Raw genomic sequence first — 23981 nt, 5'->3', positions numbered from 1 at the left:
CTCCAAAAAACTGTTCCAACTTTGACCAGATTTGACAAAGGGGAAGAGTTTTGTGAAGTGCCGCTTCCATATGCGACGCCTCAGAATACATTCCAAACTACCTGGCCTTGCTGCCGGATTTAAGTGCAAATTAATAAGACAGTAGCGCTGAAGAAGCCTCGGGGCTGACCACCATGCTGAAGCACCAAGAAACGGGGGTAGGCGAGATAGGGGGCCGGGAGGAGAGGAAGCGCGGGCAGGGGGCGGGCCTTCCGCGGAGAAACCCCACCCCTCCCTGCTCGTCGCTGATTGGTGGCGGCGATAGGCCGGGAGGGTGGGTGTGTCTGGGGAGGCGGGTGCGCGCGCGCTCGCCGGCGTTGGAGGACCGGAAAGGAGGCGGGGCCGCGGCGGCGCGCGCTCCCGGGACGCGCGCGGCGCAGGCGGCGCGGATCGCAGGGAGCCGGTCCGGGGCCGAAGCGGGGTCCCTGGTGTGCGTGCGGAACGGGGCTCCCGGGAGACGGTCGCGATGAACACGGTGCTGTCGCGGGCGAACTCGCTGTTCGCCTTCTCGCTGAGCGTGATGGCGGCGCTCACCTTCGGCTGCTTCATCACCACTGCCTTCAAAGACAGGAGCGTCCCGGTGCGGCTGCACGTCTCGCGGATCATGCTGTGAGTGCGGCGGAGGCCCGGCCGGCGGGGCGGGGCGCCTGGACCGGGCCGGGGTGGGCGCCGAGGCCGGGCCGCCGCGGGCAGGGCGTCCGCGCCGCCCCGGGGGACCCCCTCCCCCCGCCCCGCCGCTCCTCAGCGGCCGGCGCCCCCGAGGACGGACGCCCCGGTGGACGTCGCGGGCTTCTCGGCTTCCCCTCGAACTCCCACCCCTCCGCCGCGAATTCCCGGGCTTGCTCTTAAATTGTAATTTTGAGTGTTCCTCAGGCCGGTGCCTCCGCTTCCTTCCTGTTCCTCACTTCCCCCGCCCCCGCCCGGCCAATGAGGGAGCACCACAACAGCAGAGCCGCGCCGCCGCCCGCCCGCCGGCTCCCGGGCCGGCTCCCCGGCTCCGCGCTGCCCCGGCTCCGCGCTGCCCCGGCTCCCCGCGCCCCGCCGGCCGCCGCGCCTCGGCGCTGCCCTCTCAGACCGGACTCGGCCCCGCGTGCGGGTCTTCCGCGGTTCTCGCCCGGCCGCCTTCGCGGGGGTGTGGGGGGCTGCCTCCCTCGGGGGCTCTGCCTTCTTCGTCGGGGGGGGGAGGCTGCCTCCTCCGGGGCGGCGCGGACTCGCAGCCGCTTGGAAGTTGGCGGGAGAGGGTGCGATGCGCGGGGAGCCTCCGACAGCCCCGCTCTCGCGGCCGGCGCCGCGGCCGGTTTCAGAGTCAGCGGGGCAGAAGACGGCTGCGAAAATGCCCCAAATGGGATTTCAGAATGACGCTGTCATTTCCATATGCCGGTTTTATGTTGCCTCGATAATTTGTGTTCGCCGGCACGTTTTTTGATACGTAGGTGGGTTTTTTTTTTTTCCTTTTTCTTTTCTTTCTCCCCCCCCCCACCCCGGTTCTCACATCTTCTCTGTTCCATCTCGCATCAGGTTCACTCGTTCTTCAGCGTAGTTTCCTAGAGTTCTTGGTCGGGGTCTCCGACAAGCCAGCCGTCGAAGAGCTCCTCTGTTGTGAAATGCCGCCTGCAGATGCCACCCCCCGCCCAACACACCTTTCCTCTCCTGCTGCCTGCTGGCTACTGGGTTTTAGATTCAAGTAGACGCCGGCACTTTTTGCTGTTGTTAATCTTGAGCAAGTTTCTTATCGTCCTGGGCCTTAATTTCCTTTTAAGAATAGAAACAATACCCAAGGCGTAGGCTTGTTGTGAGGATTATTTGAGATAATTACGAAACATTCACCGTTGGCCCTCCCAGACACACAGGAAGCACTCAGTAAATACAGCAGCACTTACCATCTCGTCCTAATTTTCCCGCACCACCTGTAGTCCTCTGTGACCTTCGCCGCCACCAGACTCACTGACAGCAGGCGTTCACACTCCCTTGCAGCAGTTTTCACACTCTGCCGCCCATTTTGCTGGGGATTCGCTTTTAAGGTTTATGCTGTAGCTACAGACCTAAATTTTATACAGGATTAAAAGTTTTATCCTCTTTTCCCACTTGTAAGTTTCTCTGATGTTTTACTTATTGCCATTCCACCTGTGCCTCCAAGCTCCTGTCTTTGACTGTAAGGAACTGTGTGCATTGTATGTGCTGTTATGTTTGAAGAATGGTAAAACTTTTGTCTTTATTTTTAGAAAAAATGTAGAAGACTTCACTGGACCTAGAGAAAGAAGTGATCTGGGATTCATTACATTTGATATAACTGCTGATATCCTTTAAGAAAATATTTTATTGCCTTCTCTGTACTGGTATAATGATATACGTGTTTAGTGATTTTGGGGGAGGTACAGTAGTCTCACTATCCCTTGAATCAATCAGACTTTAGAAGTTTCTATAGGTATATTTCCATTAGTAAAATAGTTTTAATATCTCCTCATTCACACTTGAGAAAATTTATTTATGGATTCTTCAGTTATTATTTTGTGAACAGATTTTAAAACTTTTCACAGAAACGTTAAACAGATTGAAAGCGTGAAGAGAGTTTGAATATTTCAGAAAGAAAAAAATAGAATCAGGTCAATTGGATTATAGAAAGAGAACTGTTAGCAGTGCTCAGCCTTCCTAGATTGATTTATGTACAATCCCAAGTAATATATCCATATTTCATGATGGCAGAGAGAAACATATGTTAAAAAAGTTAATTGTCATCTGTTAAGGTTTAGAAGTTCATTATCAGTATGATTATTTGCAAACCATATTAGAATTTTGCCGTTATGGTTTTTTTAATAAGTACTTTTATAATGAGAGTCAAGAGAAATCTTAACGTTTATCAGAGTTACTTTAAAATGGGAATGATTTAATCTTTTTCTTTTGAATTTCCACCATTTGATAACTGTCCATTTTGGCCAATTTAATCTTTTATGGTCTTAGATTAATATGTTGGCAGCATTGTTCTCTGCCATGTCGTCTGATCACACCTACTTTTTTAAGACCTCAGGATTAAAATTGGCTAAGGTGATTGCACTGTCCGGACTTCTGTAAAGCCACTGTCTCCAACAGTGGGAGCAGATGACGAACCCGGGGAGTTTACCTGATAGGGCTCTTGACTGCCATGGAATTACTTTAACTTGATTTTTTAGAAATAAAGTGTTGGGTTTAGAAGTAGACTAGAAATTAGTTCTCTAGGTACTTTGTGAGGAGATAGTGTAACTGTCCGAAGAGGCCTATGGGAAACTTGGTATATCTGCTTTTAAGTTTTTGTGTCATTTTAAAACAGTCTGGTAAGAGGGAGTTTGGATCTCTTCCGTAAAGTAACTTTATCTGGAGAATTACAGTGAAATTTCCTGACATCTCAATTATTGTACTTAAATATTCTCAATCTCATCATTTGTAGTTTTTCCTAATGCTGCTTCTAAAACTTGAAATTGGGCCTGTTTTTATAAAGAGCTATTCTTAGACTTCAATTCTAAAAGCAGAGTATAATGACCATGTTGCTGTCAGTATGTATAAAGGCGTGTAATAAAATGACTTAGCCATTTACATATGATACTTAATAGAATCCAGACACTTAATTCATTTCATTTTGCAGTAACACCGGTCTTGTAATTAATCATTGTGAATATTTTTTTGCACTCTGGTAAGCTGAGGAAATCGGATTGACGCTCAGCTACATATTCTTACCAAAGCACTTTGTGGACTGAGACATTTTGATCTCCGTTGGCATGGGCTCAAAAGCAACATGAACATTTATTATATTTCGTTTAATTACATGAGCTGATTCATGTTTGTCTGTCAGTAAATTCAAACTATGATGATTGGTTATACTTTAGAACTTCCGTGGAATTGAATATGCATCAAAGATTAAATCTTCTTTCTTTTAGTCTTGGCTAATGTTACAGAAAGCTAAATTTTGTATTGTTTTGTTACTTTCTTATTAAATCATGGTTAGAGGCACAGGGGAATGATGCTAATAATCTCACTGACACATATTTTTTTATTTTGAAATGAGATTTTATAATCTGTCTTTTTTGTGTTTTTATTAAACTAGTGTCTCAGTATGTTTCTGAGCCACCTTTCTTTTTTCTATTTTAGTATTAGTATTGCTGTGGATAATTAAGAATAAGATTGATTTAGAAGTTGTTTGCTGCTTTATGATTTTTATGTTCCTTAATTTGTTTACATCTAGAGAATATATTTGATTGGAATGTTAAGCAGTTGTTTCTTTATTTATCAGCAGAATATTCAACTAAAAATAATGTAAGTATATATCTATAGAGAGAGAGAGATGTATTTTAATAATCGTTAAAATCTCATTATTTATGAAAGGATATAAATCTTACATATTCAAGATATCTGACATGAGTCATTCAGTAAAAATCCTAAGCCTCTGGAGAGGTGACTACTAAGAAAACATCTCTTTGGGTTGGTAGCCTTTTTTTTTTTCTGTTACTATAACTGTCTAGTATTCTTGTCCCCAGAATGCAGTGCATACAGGGTAATCTCTAGGTATATAAGGAACATCATTAAGAGCTACTATTTCTTCCCTTACAGAGTTAGGAAGACTTGCCAGTTTTTCAGTTCATTAACTTTTCACTTGATGTTGAGATGGAATGGCAACTGCCAAGCTCCTGATCTGTACTGGAAACGAGAACTCTAGCTATATATTTTTTGTTTAAAAATAAAAGGGAAAGAAGCCAAACTGTATGAGTACTTGCAATATGGACTGACGTTCATATGCTCAGCCCCGTGGTCAGACGGTCGCATGTCTCCGACAGCATGCAGGTTCTCCGGGGGAAGAGGAGGAATTCTGCAGGGCAGAATGGTTGACCGTTCTGCATGCAATTTATTTGTTCAAGTTCAGCGGTTTATAAAGTTGTACAGTATAATGCAGTTCAGTGGGTGATGTTACATAGTTTTAAATAAACAAATCTCACAAAATGGAAAAACGGCTTAAAAACATTCCGGCAGAGAAGTTACACCCTGAAAATAACACAAATGGTTCAACCACATGTAAGCAGCAGGAACACAGCAGAGCTGATGTGTGTGTTCCTCTTTGGAGGTGCTCGGCCACATTAATGGATTAGAAAAAGAGAGAACCTAGAGAGATCTAATACAAAGTTGGCTGGGAAACATTGGTCAAGAATATTATTAGAAATGCAAATTTATGTTCATTATCAGTGGTGATATATCGTCTAATGGCAATAGTGATGTGTACTATGTGCAGAATTTGTAAATAAATGCTTATTTTGGGTTTGTGCTCAAAATAATTTGTGCTTAAATCTTTTGGTACCATTTCCAGTGATAAGCTCAGAAAGGCTGTTGTCGAATTAGGAGTGTACTAAGAAATGGGGATGTGGAGTTGCGGTGCGAATATCGGATTTTTTAAGCTGAAGTATTCTTTTCATAGCGTTGGAGAAAAGATGGCAAGATGCTTGAATCAACAAAATCTGTGACCTGTGTTTACAACTCTCATCCATATATGTAATAAAAAACTATAAAGATAACACATTTTTTTAATCCTATCAGGTTATTTTAAAATCTGCCTAAATATTTGTATTTTTGTTTTGATGTGAGCTGTTCTAATCATCTTACTAAGCCGTATAGCTACAATTAACATCTCCATCTGTTGAGAAATATTTTCCTTTGCTTTGGAATTGTATGGGATTCACCAATTTCAGGATTTAAAAGTAGTCTTTTTAATCATAAACTAGAGCTTATCAGAAGTTTTGTCATTAAAAGCTACTAAACTATTAGAATAAAACACTTAAAATTATTAATTTGTGATTGAAATTTATTGGTTCAGTCTGATTTAGAGCTTTTGTTGCAGATGAGAGGAAGGACTGAATTTTTTTTTTTTTTTTTAGATTTTATTTATTTATTTGATAGAGAGAGCAAGAGACACAAGCAGGCAGAGCAGCAGGGAGAGAGGGAGAGGGGGAAGCAGGCTCCCCACTGAGCAGGGAGCCTGATGTGGGACTCCATCCCAGGACCCTGGGATCATGACCTGAGCTGAAGGCAGTTGCTTAACCAACTGAGCCACCCAGGCGCCCCAGAAGGACTGAGATTTTTATATAGGATGTTGCTAAAACAGAAATCCCTGAAAGTGTTAAATGAATGATTATGATAAATGAATTAAAATATGAAGGTGAAATCCATGGAATTAAAATATGCTTCTGTGTTGTTTTCACTCTCGTGTTTGTTATCAGTGTAGTCTAGAGGTGATTTGTAGTTAGAGATGAGTCTACTTCTGTATTTTAGACTTCTGTATTTTAACTATGTTCACTTTCAAGGGATGAAAAATTAACTTTATCTGCTGATTGGCTTGATCAGTTAACTGGAATTTTTAGTACTTCAATTCATTTTACATTCGTTTTGATCGAGCATGTCTTTTATGCCAAATATTTTGTTAGGCCCTAGGATTACTGGATTGTGTAGGTTTTGAACCCTGTCCTTGAGAATCAACAAAATGTTAGAACATATAGAAAAAGCTATTCTGAAGGTAAGAGTAATGGACTGTATACACACATATCATTCTATAGCTCTCAACAGATTATTTGAATTAATATGTTACCTTCTTGGTGACAGGTATATCTAAATTATATTCATAATTCTGGTTTACCTCAGTGTGACTAGTAAGTTAATACAACTGGGAACTTGACAGATCATTGCTTTGGTGAAGGAATAAATGTGCATTAAAAAGTCATTTCACTTTGGCATATCTTAGACTATATATTCTTCAGGCTTGATGTTTCTGTTTTATGCTAGAAAAAGGCTTTGTGGTGAAGATTTGAACCTTCTTAGAAATAATGTCCACATTTCTTTTCAGCAAATGTAGTCCCCACACGCTGAGCAACTGACCTTCCAGGCTAAATAGTAATGGATGATAGCTTACTAAGAACAGATTTCTTGGGTTTAATAGCGGTCACAGATGTGGTTTCTTTGCATTTTATGCCCCTCATTTTCCAAACAGAACTTGGTTTTGATGTGTCAAAATAGCAGATTAAAAGAATTGATTTCTAGAACATTCAATACGAAAACAATGATGTGTCTATGATTAATGTAAAGGAAAAATACTTAGAAGACTTCATTTCTTTAGTGATTCCTTGGTAACGTTAAGACCTTGGAGATACATAGATATTCCTGACCTAATCTGGCAGCAGAGACCCGTGTGAGGAGCATGGTGGAGCAGGGGTAGCTGTCTCCGTTTCCCGACACTTTTCAGAGTCCATACTGGGCTGGAGGGTCTCAGAAATTTTACTGGGAAAAGTGATTTAGGAGTATGCTTGCTTGCTTTCTGATGATTCTAATCCCTCTGTTTCTCCAGGGGCCCCACTCTGGAGTGCACATGAGTCTAAATAAAACCTTAGAGTAAGCTTTGAGGGCCCTAAGTAATACAGTTGTTTTAGCAAAAGCAATGATTTGCTTTAGGGAAATTTTTTGTCCCAGAAAAGTTCAACTTCTTGTATCTATCCACTTGTTATTTTGTTATGCTCTAGGATTTTAGCAATTCCCTGAAAACGTGTATTCATTAATGTAAATTAAAGTATTTGCATAGTACTGCTTTTAATTTGAAGTGACAGAGTTGTAAGTTCTGATGAGTTATCTAATTAATTTTCATTTTAATGTAGGCTCTGAACCAAGTTGTCCTTTGGGACAAGATTGTTCTGCGAGGTGATAATCCAAAGCTGCTGTTGAAAGATATGAAAACAAAATATTTTTTCTTTGACGATGGAAATGGCCTCAAGTGAGCAGTTCTTTGTTATTCTTTTTTTTTTTTTTTAAGGTTTTATTTATTTATTTGACAGAGATTACAAGTAGACAGAGAGGCAGGCAGAGAGAGAGGGAAGCAGGCTATGCGGGGCTTGATCCCAGGACCCTGAGATCATGACCTGAGCCAAAGGCAGAGGCTTTAACCCACTGAGCCACCCAGGCACCCTGGTTCTTTGTCATTCTTTACATGTAATTAAATGTGTGGGGGAGAGAATTATATAATGTACTTTTGTTTTTAAGAAAGTGATTAGAGGGTAAAAAGGGGAAAGTTGAGAGAATAAATACAGATCTGATCTGGAAAATTGGGTAGAAACACTGCCACAGACACGGGTCTAAGATGAGCACTGAGTTCTCGTGCGGTAAGTGAAATGGCTCAGTCGTACTGAGAAAGGCACTTAGCTGTTGCTGCTGTGACCTTTGCAGGGGGCCCTTCAAGAGGAGGTAGTATGTGTGTCCAGGATTGACACTGAGGGTTCCAGCTGTGCTTAACTTCTCTGAACCCCCTTTCCTTTGATGCACAGGGAAAGAATTAGAATAACTGAGATTTGGGGTCATTTTAGCTCGTAAGCTCTCTGAGTAAACACTGGAAAGGAATTTAGGGGAGAGCTGTTGTAACCAGACCTCAAGTTTTGCAGATGAAAAATTGGAGCCATGAATGATGATATTTGTTCACGGTCTAGACAAGGAGAGAATTCGATTTCAAATCATCGCCTCCTGATATCTAGCTCAAATCTCTTTCTATATTCTCGCTCTGTTTTACTCAATTAAGCTTTTTGACCCATAGTTCTAATAACTGGCACTCACAATAAGTGAGTGAGTTTAGTTAGGTCATTATGGGATGCCTGCAGATACAGTGCTGGTTTTCCAGCGGTGTTCCTGGATTTCAAAGACTTGAGAGGGACTTCTGTTGGTAGATTAGGATTCTGGCTACAAATAGCTGGTTATGAAGTATTTGAACCCCAGTGCTTGAGTTGAATGTTTTTTGTTGAACTAAAAATGTTTCTGCTGACATCTAATAAACATGTTTATTCTGTCTTTTTATAGGGGAAACAGGAATGTCACTTTAACCCTCTCTTGGAACGTTGTACCAAATGCTGGAATTCTACCTCTTGTGACAGGATCAGGTCACGTATCTGTCCCGTTTCCAGATACATATGAAATAACGAAGAGTTATTAAATTATTCTGAATTTGAAACAACATATTTTTATACTTAATGAGTCATATCTTGTTTTTCTCTTCCCTTGCATCATCATTTGGTTGTTACTTTTCTTTTTTTACGGGGGGTGGTTTAAGAACAACATCAAAGGCATAGTTGAAGGGGAAAGATTAATGTGCTACTTAATTTTACAAGCAAAACACACACAAAAAAGGCCACCAGAATATTATAAAAATATAAAAACAAGACAACAACACAATAAAGATTTGTAAAAAAATTTAGGTTTGAGGTATTCCTGTATGTCCATGGTTCCTTACAGAATATACAGTGAGCATGACGGGTACTTAAAACTTTTAGGTGCGTGTCAGTTAGAAGAACTGTATTTTATGCCTCGCATTCATGCAGGTTCACATTGGATGTGATGCCGAAGTGGACATTCTCTTTTTAGGGTATGTTGCATTACCAGAAAAATTAAAATGGTTATTTGTAAGGCACCTGGTTTAAAAATAGCTAGAAGTGATGGAATTGTATTCCATTTGTCTCTGGAATGCCGCATATGCTTGTTTCCTTACAGGTGACTAGCAACTTTCTCCACTTAAAGACTAAATACCTCTTTCTATGCTGTAAATCATTCTAACTCATTTTAAAGTCTCTTAAGTCAACCAAATATGTGTGTCTCAGTGCTTTCTCTAAAAATGTTCCTTTGTATTATATCTTTGTGTGAGTTTTTAGCATTGCCATTGAAAGTTGATAATGTTTGCATGGTTTACCTTCTGAGTTATGATTGTTCTTGTGAGCATGCCTAGTGCCATGAGTGTAGTTATTTAAGTTTCTAGGTCCACATTTTAATAATTATTGGGGTAATAATATTGGTGCGCTTTTCCACTTAGAAGCACTCTCCTGTATTTTTACTGTGTGTTATCCTCGATGATCTAACGAGGTAAGTAGTACAGATGTTAGCTCTTTGCAGATGAAGAAACTGAAACCCAGAAATTTATTGAACCGCTTTGAGGATTCATACCTAGCAAGGAAGGTAGTTAAAACTTCAGTCATTCTCTAAGCTTATCCTTCCTCCTGTAGCTCAGAATGTAGACCAATCAAAATTCACTTACAATATTCGTTTTGTTTTATGTTACCCTGGACACCCTCAAGCTGCCAACAACTTATGTAGAGATAATACCTCATTTCATTCTCTGCATAAATTAATATTACATGTGTTAGAAGAATCCAGATGTATGTACAGATGTTTTAGAAATTAAATGCAGAATAATACATGGTTGAATATATGATCATATTGAACGTGATTTTTTCCTACACTGAGCAAATAAACATGCTCAAGGAAGCAACTACAAATCAATTACCCTTAAAAGCACGACCAAGCACTGTAGTTACACTATCAGCAGTAACCAAAAAGGGCTAATGTTTCCTAAGAATGGGTTTCAATTAACAGTTGTTGTATTTGCCTCATCGGAAATACATCATTTAATTACGGTGGTTTTTACAGCTGTTGTATGTGAGAGCATGTGTTCCTGTCGAAAGTCAAAGCTGCCGTATCATGAATACCAGACTGGGTTTGGCCCCCAGCTTTTTCACTAAAATGTTCAGGGTCTCGGTTTCTTTATCTAAAACGACAGTGTCGGACTCACTAACTTAAGGAGGGGTTCTTTTATATACCACACAAGTCTATAAAATTTGTGCTATCCTTTCAGCAGAGAGATTGGACAGAAAGCACCTTAGTAACGTGAAGGCAAGAAGATGACCGGGAAGTCTAACCCATAACTGTTCTCTGCTGATTGGACTATATTTCTGTTAAATTTTTATGCCCAGAACATTTAACCTTCTAGGTACAAATAAAACACATGGAAATGTAGTCTCTGTAGATGTCAAAGCTGAAAAATTGGGTACGTGCATTCAGGAAGGCGTGCGCAAGAACGCGGGAGCCCCGACTGGGAGCAGGCGCTGGCTTAGTCGCTCTTCCCTCGGTGGTGAGCAGATCATGGGTTTGCTAGAGGTGAATGTTGACCTTGACTCGAGTTAAAGTGTACCCGACAAGCCACCCGCTTTCTTGGAGTTGGGTGAGGAAGACGAGTAGAAAGGTGCAACTAGCCAATGACTAAACCATTTCTTGTTTTTGCTCAACTTGGGGAAAGTGCTAGGACAGGAATGCTCCAGCAGGGGAATAAGAAGCCTCTGTCTCAGGAACTCATTGTTGGGTGCGCGGCCTTGTCCGTTGACTATGATTCTACGTGAAAGCAGATGGCTTCGTGCTCCGTTTGAGAAGCGCACCACCTACCTTCAGTGCCCGTGTTTCCAGAAGTCTTGTGGTCTCCACACAGGCCCAAGGCTTCAGACTTTCAGAACCCTGAGTCTTATTTGAAATGTCTGAGCCCGGACATTCCCAGGATACTGGGGAAGGAGAAGAATTGCAAGATACTTAATCTAAAATACTTGGGGTTAGAAGTGAACTGATCTAAATATGCTCACAGACTCCTTTTCTCTAGCAGGTTAACCTAGACACGCAGCTCTGACCGTGTTTTATATTTCCCTGATTGATGAGGTTTGGTTTCTTTATGCTTCAAGGAAAATAGTAGAAAACTTCAGAAGTTCCTAAGGGTGTAATAGGAAAGTGGGTTATTTTGAATTTATTTTTTTGGAATTGTTTTCCAGTTTTGGTGGGTCTGGCCGGCCTCGTATTAGCACTAAGAGATGGGCTTTAAGGTTATAGTGAACATTTTTTTTCACTATTCTATCTGAAGCTTAGTGATCTAAAGCTTTGGATCCTTGAGGTATATGTTAGTGGAGGTGCTATTTTATAATACCTTGAATTTGACACGAAATGGGTGAAAGGGGGAAATAGCGTTAGCCGTGAACTTTGGTAATAAATAGCACCTGTTCCTTTCAGAAGCTTTCCTTTCAGCAGAGAGCGTGTGCATTATCTGTGACTGCCAGTGGTTTAACAAGATGGGTTTCAAAAGTTATGGTGTGTTTTGATGCAATTTGGGAAATTGTTTACTTCACAAATAACAGATGCATAAAAAATTTCATGAAAATACTGAAGAGATGTTTGAGGATTTTCTTAATTGCAAAAAACAGCCTTTTTTCTAATGAAAATGAATTTTGTTTAGTAATGAAAGTATGCATTTTAAAAGACTTCCAGATTTCTGCTTTTTATGTGAAGCCGCTGAACGAAAAGAAAATGGATGAAACCAAGTCTAAGAAACTTAACTTTTTGTCTTTTTTTCTTTTCTTTCCTTTTTTTTTTTTTTTCTTTTGGTGGGCTGGGGGTGGGGGGGGGAGGTAATTTACGTCTAAAATATCTTCTCCAGACACTGTATGCTCCTCTGCTAGACTGTAAGCTCTTTGAGGGCAGAGTCTTGTTGGGTTTATCTTTGTATCTTCCCAGCGCCCAGCATAGTGCCCTGCACGTCATAGGCGCCCAATAAATATTGATGATGAATGAAGTCCTTGTCTTGATAAAGTGGCCAAATCCCGGGGGTTGCTTTCCAGTTGACACTCTTCTTCCTTTGTGAGTGCCGGCATTTTCTCTCTTGAGCTCCTGGTGATGTTAGATCTGACTTCTTTCCTTTGGGGCCCACTTAGACTGCTCAGTCGTGGCAAATGCTGCCCTTTGTTTCTTTGACCCAGCTTTTGATTATAAGAGAGCCAAGGGATAGTGCCTGGAGGAGGAGATTAACCTGGAAAGTGCTTTACTTCTATACAAGAAAACCACCATATAGACCTGACTTAACAACGTCAACGTGCATGTGCGGCTCATGAGGCAATGGGTCAGAACCTCCCTCTCTGCCGAGCCTCTACCAGCTTGGGTACGTGGGCTGGCTTGGCTGGCTCCTCACATCTGGCCCAAGGGGCATGCACGGAACGTAGGAGGTTGTAGAAATTGCAGTTTTCCTTTTTTATATCAAAAGAGAGAAGAGTTTTTAACAAGATCTAGAACGTTTACCAGAAAACTCAAGACAACCAAAACAGTAGAAATACTCTTTCAAGAGTAGGGAATCAGCTGAGTTTAGAGGGTGCTTTTATTGTTGTTGTTTTTTAACATAAGGGTAGGTTACCTGGGATCATAAAAGTTAAGCTAGATTTTGCTTTTGCTGGTTTTCTCCAAACCTGGGCAACCCTGTGTCAGAACTTGAATCTTAGGCATTTTCCCTTCTACTCTTTCATCATGTACTCTCCAGGTGGTAGGTTAAAGCAAGAATTCAGGGCTCATTAAACTGTTGCCTGATTAACAGGTTATCCTTGCAGAAGGAAAATGTATCACTTGAATAGGTGTGCCCTGCTCTGTCTGAAGAGACCTCAAGCTTAAAGTAGTTTCTCAGCTGGGCGTTTCCTTCCCACTTGACAGCAAAGAAGCATTTCCCCTTTGGAATATGTGTAGTCAATACACATCCCACTGGTGCATCTCTTGAGTATAGATGGAAACAGGCATCTGGGAGTAGAAAAGTAAAGGTTCTGATCAGCACCGGATACCTGAGACAAAAAGGCTCTGCTCCTAAATGCCACCATGTCTGTGTCCTTGGCCCCACTTCCATGGAGGCTCAGAAGGACTAACCTACCTGGGAAAGGAGGTGAGTACGAAGGGCTGGAAGGAATCGGATGGGATCTGGAGGAGGAGGATTCTGAGCTGCTCTAAGGGGACCAGAGCAAGGTGATTTGGGCTTCGAGGGAACTAGACTCCATTAGAAGAGGCCCCAAGTTGTGTGGGTTTGAGCGGCTTAGGGCTTGTCCCATTGCTGCAGTCTTCCCTGCTGCTTTTCAGACTCCCTTAATTGTTGGGGTGCCCGGATGGCTCAGTCTGTTAAGCAGCTGCCTTTAGCTCAGGTCATGATCCCAGGGTCTTGGGATGGAGCCCTGCATTGGGTTTCTTGCTTAGCGGGGAGCCTGCTTCTCCCTCTCCCTCTGCCCCCTTCCTCCTCTGTGCCTGCTCTTGCTCCAAATAATATCTTAAAAAAAAAAAGAAAAGGCTCCCTTACTATTGTACTATGTATGCAGAGACAAGCAGAGACTGTACTACTGTGGGAGTCCTGTTCACCTGCATTTAAAGGTTTACACATGCAGTTCCGTTGGAGAGGCTGACGGCGACCTAATTGTCACTCAGCCCAGCACTGGAGAGCTCGAGTACTCTGTGTTAGTTAAAATGACCCAAGCTGTTGTAATAGCTAAACTTCAAAATTGGAGTGGCTCAAGCAAATAAGCTCCTTTCTTGCTTTTGCAAGGAGCCAAGATGGTGTCCAGGCAGCTTTCCTCATGGTGTGACTGAAGGACCCAGGGACGTCCCATCCTAGGATGACCATCCCAGGGCTCACAGCCCTTCAACCTGGCTGATCAGGACCAAGTGAAAAGTGGAGGAATCTTACCTGCTTAATTAGCTTGGCCCAGAAGTGTCACCGAGTCAGATGCCAGGGGTGAGAACTAATTGCAGAACCGTGAAGAGATGGAAGGAGTGTCGGGGAAGGACAGTGTTCTCTTGGGTGCTCACTTTCCAGAAACAACCATGAGATGAGCAAGGAGCAGAAGTCTTTCTTGCAGAGCTAGTCTGTCACATTTTACTTATGCTCCCATTGATTCTTTTGAACACCATCTATATATCTATATAAAATTTTATTTTTATTTTTAAATATTTTTAATATATATTTTTACTTATTTTTTATATTTACTTTTTTGTGGGGGGGGTCTTACCTATAGTGTCTAGGCATTCAGGATTTTCTGAAGGTGAGCATATTAGGATTTAAGAGTCAGGTTTTTAAAGCAACTTATCAGGCGTTAGAGTCACCTGACAAACCTAGTATTCCCTCCTTAGAGTAATTTTTATTTTTTAAGTTTCAGTAAAGGGGTACTCAGTTTCTATTGATTTTCTTCTTCTTTTTTTTTTTTTTTTTTTTGCCTGGTTGCTGCTGTTTGTGTCGCTCAATGCAGTTCAGATATGCAGAAGACCTCAGTGAATGCTGCTGAAAGCTCTTGCCCTACTTTGATCTAGTGTTGTCCCTGCGTTTGGACCTGGAAGAGATATCTGGCAGACTGTTGAGTACAGGTAATTATAAACAGTTGAGAGCCTCAAACTGCTCGGCTGCCATCACTTCCATATGAGGAGCGTACGCAGAATGTGTGTCAGGGAAAGCACACCAGCAGATAACGCACGCGCTGCGCAGCTACCACTGACTCCCTTGCTGATCCTCCTGCTCGCCACGCAGGTTCCTGTTGCCCAGTCAATGCACTTCTTTATCCCTCTCCCTGGATTATTTCCCCAGATCCTCCCCAGTCCCTTTATCTTTCCCCTACATAATCTCATCGGCTCCCTGATACATACAAGTGTACGTACACATCAGTTTCACGATGCGGAGAGCTATGTGTATTTTGTTTTATCCCTAGCTCTACACAGGGGACATTTAAAACATATTGAATGAATTAATGAAAACCAAGAAAATGAGTGTGATGATTAACTTTTAGTTCCATTTGCTTAGACTGGTATCTCAGTAATATCGCTTGATGATAATGCTTAATGTTAAGTGATGTTAAATAGGGATTGGGAGAATTTTTAAATTTAAATTTAAATTAATTTAACATTAGATTTAATTTAATGTTAAATAGGGATTGGGAGAATATCTTTTGCTGATCTGATGTTTGTAGTTGGGGAAAAGGAACACAGAAAAGTGCACGAAATATTTGTAGTAGTTCATTGAAAAATTACATAGCACACGCCTCCATAACCAATACCCCAAGCCTCCCTCCCCTATCTCTTCTGGATCACAACTTCCTCCCTCTCCACTGCCTTCACTTTTGCCTCCTTTTCTCGCTTCACTTGGAAGTCTTGAGCACCCGCGTTGCATCACGTTAGTTTTGCAGTCATGACCAGTAGCAACATCTCGGCGGCTACAAAACAAACCTGTGTATCTTGAATTGATAAGGTTTTATGGTTTGGCTTAGGATCTACTCCTCACATCTCTTCATTCCAGAATCCAAATAGGAAAGGACCGTTCCCTTTGAAATAGCACAGAGCTGGAGAACAGGAAGAAATTCTTGACGCCCCTTACAGCCTCTGGTTGAATGTGACAAGCTCCATGTCTGCTCTTTTAATTGGCTCAAGCATGTCATATGACAAAGCCTTTGACCCAAACTCAAAAGGGCAGAAATGTGAATTCAATAATAAAATAGTGCGAGTCTCATGCATTTCACAATCCTTTGTGGGGAAGGGGGAGGGAATTCTTGGGAGTTATGACATAACTTCTCAAACATCTCTAAGCAATATAATTTAGCTTTGGTTGTGAACATAAGTGAATCTGACCATAGGAGTTTTTTGAGTCTTGCTGCTTTCGTTCAACAGTAAATTGAGAGATTCATTAGTGTTTTTGTAAGCTGTTGTCTTTGTGTTTTCGTTGTGGAGTAATAATTGTAATATAGTAATGCATAACAATCCATAGTCTGCAAAATTTCTTCACCTATTTTCCAATGATGGACCATTACACAGGGAGCCTGGTAGATACATCTGTGTTTCTCTAGAAATGAGATCTTCAAACATTTTTGCTTGCATAGGAAATGGAAAATTTGATGGGGCGCCTGGGTGGCTCAGTGGGTTAAGCCGCTGCCTTCGGCTCAGGTCATGATCTCAGGGTCCTGGGATCGAGTCCCGCATCGGGCTCTCTGCTCAGCAGGGAGCCTGCTTCCCTCTCTCTCTCTCTCTGCCTGCCTCTCCATCTACTTGTGATTTCTCTCTGTCAAATAAATAAATAAAATCTTTAAAAAAAAAAAAAGAAATGGAAAATTTGAATATTATTAGAATCTAAAATTTTTCATCTTGTTAAAAGAGTAGAAAGAATAATTTTTGGCATAATGTAAATATTAACATCTTAAAGTATAAGCTGTTGTATTCAAGAAATGTATCTAAATGTATCAAATGGAATAGAAATGCCGTAATGACTGATAGTCACAACCATTTATTTAATGAACACATCCTTCCTTAAGGTTAAAAACTTTATTATTTTTTTAAAAGATTTTATTTATTTATTTGACAGACAGAGAGCACAAGTAGGCAGAGAGAGGGGGGTGGGGGAAGCAGGCTCCCCACTGAACAGAGAGCCTGATGTGGGGCTCGAACCCAGGACCCTGAGATCATGACCTGAGCCGAAGGCAAAGGCTTTAACCCACTGAGCCACCCAGGCGCCCCTCTTCTTTTTTCTTCTTAAAATCATATTTACATTCTTTTTCCCCAATAGGATTTATCCTAATGGGTACTAGTATAGATAGTTCTATTTTCAAAAGTCTTTTTTTTTTAAAGATTTTATTTATTTATTTGATAGAGACATAGCACAAGTAGGCAGATCAGCAGGCAGAGGGAGAAGGAGAAGCAGACTCCCTGCTGAGCAGGGAGCCCTTTGCGGGGCTTGATCCCAGGACCCTGGGATCATGACCTGAGCCAGAGGCAGCCGCTCAACTGACTGAGCCATCCAGGTGCCCCATTTTCAAAAGTCTTTTATTGGTAACGCTACTACACGTCTTTGCCGTCAAAATGTGTATATAAAATCTTACAGAAAACCTCGGCTACTGCAGGGCTACGTAATAGAAAGAGTTGCCAACTTTGAAGTCAGAAGTATCTGGGTTAGGATTCCAGTTCGGTCACTTTCCAGCTGTGTGAACCTGGGTAAGTGAGACTCACTTTCCTAGCGGAGTCACCTGCCCACACCTCATGTCTGAGATGGACCAAGTTGTATGTGCTTGGCATTGACTGAACTCCCCATTAGTAAGCTCCCAGCAGCTCCGTGAGGGAGATGCTATTATCATTCCCATTTTAAGGACAAGAAAACCCAGATCGACTTGCCCAAGGTCATGAGGGTATTTAGTGGTAAAGCCAATATCCAAGCCCTGGTATCTTCTCCTCCCTCAGGCTGTGCGGTCTCCTCAGAAACATGGGGATGATCATCACTTTCTCTCAGAACTGCTGTGAGAAATAAGCATGTGTGGGAAAAGGACCCTCTAGCCTTCTTGCAATATGGCAGGTTTTTATTATTTCTATGAAGTGTTGGGCATGTGTGGGGTGGGGCCTGGGAGGGGAGTTGAGGCAACAGAGATGAACAGTTCAGAGTTTAAAGTGTCTCAGCAAAGACATGTCCCCCCTTACATATAATTATAGAACAAGTTAGGTAGTTACTTACTTCCCTTGATGCAAAGTGGTAAGTCTACTCCAGTTTTTTCTAGTAAAAATGGAAAAAGGCCAATTTCTTAGCTCAGTCAGATAGATTAACTTATTAATGACCGTGAGAAGTATAGGAAAATCTGTCCTCATTTTAACCATGTGAAATAAAAAGGACGAGGAAAAGAAATCAAGTAATAAAAGTTTGGCAGAAAGTTGATGTGCAAGACAAAATGCACCAGCCAATGAAAGAGAGGGTTTTCTTCTGGCCATTGTAATTGGGAGAACATTCATTTCTGCAGAAGAATGTCTCAAAAGGAAGAAGGCTTAAAGTTTTAGGAGAGGTGAACATGGAAATCATGAAGAAGGCCGGAAAACCTTTAGTTCCTGGAATGTGTGTGGGGGGTGATCCCAAAGTGTAGCTGCTTCCCAGAACTTAAAAGGTCATGAGATTTCTTAACCACTGCTTCCTTCTGGGAGCAGTTCAGAAAAAGCTCAACACTGTCCTTGGTATTTGGAGAGCACAGAAGACTGCAGAATCATCCGACAGCACCATGGGTCCTTACCCAGAAAGTGACATGACACATTAGAAACCTAATCAGGGGACTGAGAGACTAGGAGCACGAAACACAGCTCTATCACATGATTTATAACTTTCAACTTAAAATTGGTAGTTCACAAACCATCAGCTCTTTGCACTTGATTGTATCACAGCAATAAATTCAATTAAACCAGTATTTACTGAACACCTTTTCCGTCAAGTTCTAAATATTTATGTAAGTCAGTGTATCACATTATTATTTCCCTCTTCTGGCCATTTGTCTGCTTAAAATCCTCAATAATCTTTCTGATAATGAAATATTCCTACAACACTATAACAGGTCATAAAAGCTTGCCCACTGCTCTTCCTTACTAATTAGAAAGTCAGTAACCCAGCCACCCTATCCCTCCCCTCCGACCCCCCAGCAGCCCTCAGTTTGCTTCCTGAGATTAAGAGTCTTATGGTTTGTCTCCTTCCAGATCCCATCTTGTTTCATTTTTTTCCTTCCCTACCCCCCATGAACCCCTACCTTGCCTCTTACAGACACTGGGGAGGGTGTGTGCTATGATAAGTGCTGTGGATTGGGCAAGACTGAAGATTCACAGACCTGCACCCCTGGGACATATAATACATTATATGTTAATAAAATTAACAACAGCAAGTCATAGGTTTATGGGAAAGAAATCTTTAGGAAGGAATTTTGTGTGTAGTCAGGACTGGCTAAAATTAAAATAAATTTAAGTAAATGATTTTTTTTTTTTAAAGATTTTATTTGACAGAGACAGAGAGATCACATGTAGGCAGAGAGGCAGGGGGAAGTAGGCTCTCCACTGAGCAGAGAGCCTGTTGCAGGGCTCCATCCCAGGACACTGAGATCATGACCTGAGCCGAAGGCAGAGGATTAACCCACTGAGCCACACAGGCACCCCAGTAAATGAGTTTTAATATGAAAAGTAAGCTGGGGCAAAATAAGAATTCGGTTTCTTTCTGTTAAAAGAACAAAGTTTTCTTGGGCTACGTGGTCTGCTCGTAGTAAGAGATTGTAAGATCTTTCTTTACTTTAAAGTTGTCTGCCTACAAAAAAAAAAAGTCGGTAGTAGAGCACTTGGCCATCTTAAGCGACTGACTCTTGATTTCTGCTCGGGTCATGATCTCAGGGTCGTGTGATGGAGCCAGGGATGGGCTGAGTGCTGGGCATGGAGCCTGCTTAAGATTCTCTCTCTCTCTCTCCCTCTCTGCCCCTCCCCTGCTCTCTAAAGAAAAAGAAGAAAATCAGTAGCCTCCCCTTATCCAGGGTTACTGTGATGTGCTGGGTAACCTCGTTCCTGAAGCAGAGGCTCCTTCTCACGCGGCAGCATCAGATTGTCAGCAGCCGGCGGGTGCTATGTCACAGTGCTGATGTCATAATGCTGACGTCATAACGCTAAGGTCACAACGCTGACATCACTCCCCCTCATCACCTCAGGTAGGTATTTTATCTCACAAGAGGGGTGAGTATGGTAAAATAAGACCCTGTAAGAGAGGGAGACAGAGCACATTCACGTTTATTATGGTGGAGTGTAATTGTTCTGTTATGATTAGATACCATTAGTCTCTCACTGGGCCCAAGTGATGAATTACACTTCATCGTTCACATATATCGGGAAAAACAGTATATACAGGGCTGAGGGCTAGCACAAAGGTCCCACGTAGGGTGTCTTTGCCCAGTTTCGCCTCATGGTGACATCGTACACAGCTGTCAGTAGAACTACAGGCCCAGCGAGCTTTACAGAGTTTAATAGAGAAAGAGACGGATCCAGTGCATTGTTCATTACCCATTTAGAGACACCGCAGGGGAGAATAATTTTCTATATAAGTGACTTTTTTTTTACTTCAATGTAAGCTGTAAAGTCACTGGACAGCAAAGTAATTTTCACCAATAGTTTCCCATTTCTTGATTGTATTTCTTTACAATAAAATGTTTTAGGGCCAAATTATTAATTCAGGGCACTGTGCTCTGTGCAGACAGTACACCTCGATGGCCTGGCATTTCATTTCGCCTTCAAGAAGTGGACATTCCCCACCAGGCGCAGCTATGTTCTTGTGAAAAGCTGTGGAAAACTCCAATAGTTGGGATCGTCTTTTTCGCAAATGCGCGGCTACTGCAGATTGCTGGAGCTCTGGCGCCCTCTGGTGCTGATGGTGGGGAAAGCAAGTTAGAGCTCAGCATTTCTGGGTTCCTTATGGCTGGCGAAGGCTCCCAATTGACAACGCGTCAAGAAAAATTACTCGTGAGAATGTGCACTTGTCAGTTCCTTTAGTCTTCCCTCACATAAAAATTGCTAACATCTTTGAGGGTGTTGAGGCCAGAGAAAGCAACATCTAATCTCATAAACTGAGAGTAGGCTCAAAAACCGTGTCATGGAAAAAAAAAAAAATTACAGCTCTTTGAGAGATGCTAACAGAAATAAATCTGTTTCATCACAGGTGTGTGCATCGTGCCAACAAATCCCCTCTCACTGAAACAAGGCAAGTAAATTTTAAAACGTCACGAAGGGGCGCCGTGTGACACAGTCGGTGAAGCCTCTGCCTGTAGGTTTCTGCTCAGGTCATGATCTCAGGGTGGTGAGATCAAGTCCCGCAGCAGGGTCTGCGCTGAGTGCTTCGGATTCTCTCTCTTCCTCTCTCTGTCCCTTCCCCTGCTCTAAAAAATAATAAAGAGAAAAAATAAAATGTCATTGAGAATTAGATTGAAAACAAACCCACTCACAGTATGTAGAAAGAGGTATTTTCTGGACAATTTGAATGATAAGCTGCAAGAGTAGACATTGTGCAAGCATTTTACTTCCATCCTTTTTATGTTTTTAGGCTTAGAGTTCCTTTAAACAGCATAAGGATGGGTTTTAAAAATGCAATCTGAAGTTCCCTATCTTTTCATTGATGGTTATATGAGTATCAACCTAATTCGACTTACTCTCTCTTCTCTGTCCTTTACGTATAATCTGTGCTTGTTCTCTATGCTTATTTTTTCTCTTGTTTCATTTTGAATTGAGTCTTTTTGTTTTAATTTTTTATTATGTTCAGTTAGCCAGCATACAGTACATCATTAGTTTTTGATGTAGTGTTCCATTCATTAGTCATGTATAAGACCCACCGCTCATCACATCAGGTGCCCTCCTTAATAAACATCACCCAGTTACCCCGTCCCCCCACCCACTCCCTTCTGTGACCCTCAGTTTGGTTCCCAGAGTCCAGAGTCTCTCATGGTTGGTCTCCCTCTCTTATTTCTTCCCCTTCTGTTTTCCCTCCCTTCCAGTAAGGTCCTGTGTGCCATTTCTTATGTTCTACATATGAGTGAAATCATATGATAATTGTCTTTCTCTGCTTGACTTACTTCACTTAGCATAATCCCCTCCAGTTCCACCCATGTTGATGCAAATGGTGGGTATTCATCCTTTCTGATGGCTGAGTGATGTTCCATTGTGAATATGAACCACATCTTCTTTATCCATTCCTCTATTGAAGGGTGTCTCAGCTCCTTCCACAGTTTGGCCGTTGTGAACATTGGGGTGCATGTACCCCTTCTCTTCACTACATCTGTATCTTTGGGGTAAATACCCAGAAGTGTAATTGCTGGGTCATAGGGTAGCTCTATTTTTAATATCTTGAGGAACCATCATACTGTTTTCCAGAGTGGCTGTACTAGCTTGCACTCCCACCAACAGTGTAAGAGGCTTCCCCTTTCTCCATATCCTTACCAATATTTGTTATTTATTGCTTTTTTAAATTTGCCATTCTAACTGGTATACAGTGGTTTCTCATCGTGGTTTTGATTTGAATTTCTCTGATGGCCAGTGATGTTGAACATTTTTTCATGTGTCTGTTGGCCATTTGTATGTCTTCTTTGGAGAAGTGTCTGTTCATGTCTTCTGCCCACTTATTAACTGGATTATTTGCTTTCTGGGTGTTGAGTTTGAGAAGTTCTTTATAGATCTTGGATATCAGCCCTTTATCTGTAATGTCATTTGCAAATGTCTTCTCCCATTCTGTGGGTTGCCGCTTAATTTTGTTGACTGTTTCCTTTGCTGTGCAGAAGTTTTTGATCTTGATGACGTCCCAATAATTCATTTTCGCTTTTGTTTCCCTTGCCTTTGGAGATGTTTCTTTTTATTTTTTTAAAGATTTTATTTATTTATTTGACAGACAGTGCAAGTAGGCAGAGAGGCAGGCAGAGAGAGAGGAGGAAGCAGGCTCCCTGCTGAGCAGAGAGCCCGATGTGGGGCTCGATCCCAGGACCCTGGGATCATGACCTGAGCCAAAGGCAGAGGCTTTAACCCACTGAGCCACCCAGGTGCCCCTGGAGATGTTTCTTTTTTTCTTTTCTTTTCTTTCTTTCTTTCTTTCTTTCTTTTTTTTTTTAAAGATTTTATTTATTTATTTGACAGAGAGAGGTCACAAGCTGGCAGAGAAGCAGGCAGAGAGAGAGAGGAAGCAGGCTTCCTGCTGAGCAGAGAGCCTGATGCAGGACTCGATCCCAGGACCCTGAGATCATGACCCGAGCTGAAGGCAGCAGCTTAACCCACTGAGCCACCCAGGTGCCCTGCTGGAGATGTTTCATGAAAGAAGTTGCAAGCCAGAAAGAGCTAGCAAGACATAATCAGGGTACTAAATGAGAAGAACATGCGACCAAGAATATTTTATCTAGCAAGGCCATCATTGAGAACAGACAGAGAGACAAAAAGCTTCCAGGAGAGGCAGAGACTGGGAAAATATGTGACCATCAAGCCAGCCCCGCAAGAAATATTCAGGGGGATTCTATAAAAGAAGAAAGACCCCAAGAGTAATATAGACCAGATATTTACAGAGACAATCTATAGGGCCAGGGAGTTTACAGACAACATGATGGCACTAAATTCATATCTTCCAATAGTTACTCTCAACGTGAAGGGCCTAAATGCTCCCATGAAATGGCCCAGGGTTTCATATTGGGGAAAAAAGCAGGACCCATCCATATGCTGTCTACAAGAGGCTCATTTTCAACCTAAAGTCACCCTTATATTGAAAGTGAGGGATGGAAAATCATCTTTCATGCCAACGGACCTCAAAATTGCTGGGGTAGCAATTCTCAGAAAAATTAGACTATTTTTCATTTTTTAATTCATGGGTTTTTTAAAAAACCAGGTAAACCAAGAAATATTACCATGCATATGTAACAAATGCCTAATGATTCTTAAATGAATACTTAAGAATGTAAAGTCTGGGGGCGCCTGGGTGGCTCAGTGGGTTAAAGCCTCTGCCTTCGGCTCAGGTCATGATCTCAGGGTCC

At 42.0% G+C, this 23981-nt stretch overlaps 1 protein-coding gene and 1 long non-coding RNA gene across 3 annotated transcripts; both read left to right on the top strand.

The window, feature by feature from the left end:
- The first annotated feature begins 400 nt into the window (after window positions 1-400).
- SPCS3 (signal peptidase complex subunit 3) lies at window positions 401-9038 on the top strand. 2 transcript variants are annotated; one of them, XM_044225699.1, is made up of 5 exons: window positions 401-648; window positions 2262-2335; window positions 4247-4323; window positions 7695-7810; window positions 8881-9038. In XM_044225699.1, exons 1-5 carry the CDS (start codon window positions 506-508, stop codon window positions 9011-9013), a joined length of 543 nt encoding a protein of 180 aa, XP_044081634.1. In that variant the 5' UTR covers window positions 401-505; the 3' UTR covers window positions 9014-9038. The 2 variants fall into 2 exon arrangements, with proteins under 2 accessions (XP_044081634.1, XP_044081635.1); XM_044225700.1 differs by lacking the exon at window positions 401-648 and adding an exon at window positions 1342-1472.
- Window positions 9039-14283: 5245 nt separating this feature from the next.
- LOC122889176 lies at window positions 14284-21322 on the top strand. Its single transcript, XR_006380835.1, has 4 exons — window positions 14284-14416; window positions 14928-15042; window positions 19936-20141; window positions 21143-21322. It is a non-coding gene; the product is annotated as an uncharacterized LOC122889176 (long non-coding RNA).
- The last annotated feature ends 2659 nt before the right edge of the window (window positions 21323-23981 follow it).

The sequence above is a fragment of the Neovison vison genome, chromosome 11 (assembly GCF_020171115.1).
Source record: "Neovison vison isolate M4711 chromosome 11, ASM_NN_V1, whole genome shotgun sequence".
Classification (NCBI taxonomy): domain Eukaryota; kingdom Metazoa; phylum Chordata; class Mammalia; order Carnivora; family Mustelidae; genus Neogale; species Neogale vison.
This window is presented reverse-complemented; position numbering and strand designations above follow the sequence as displayed.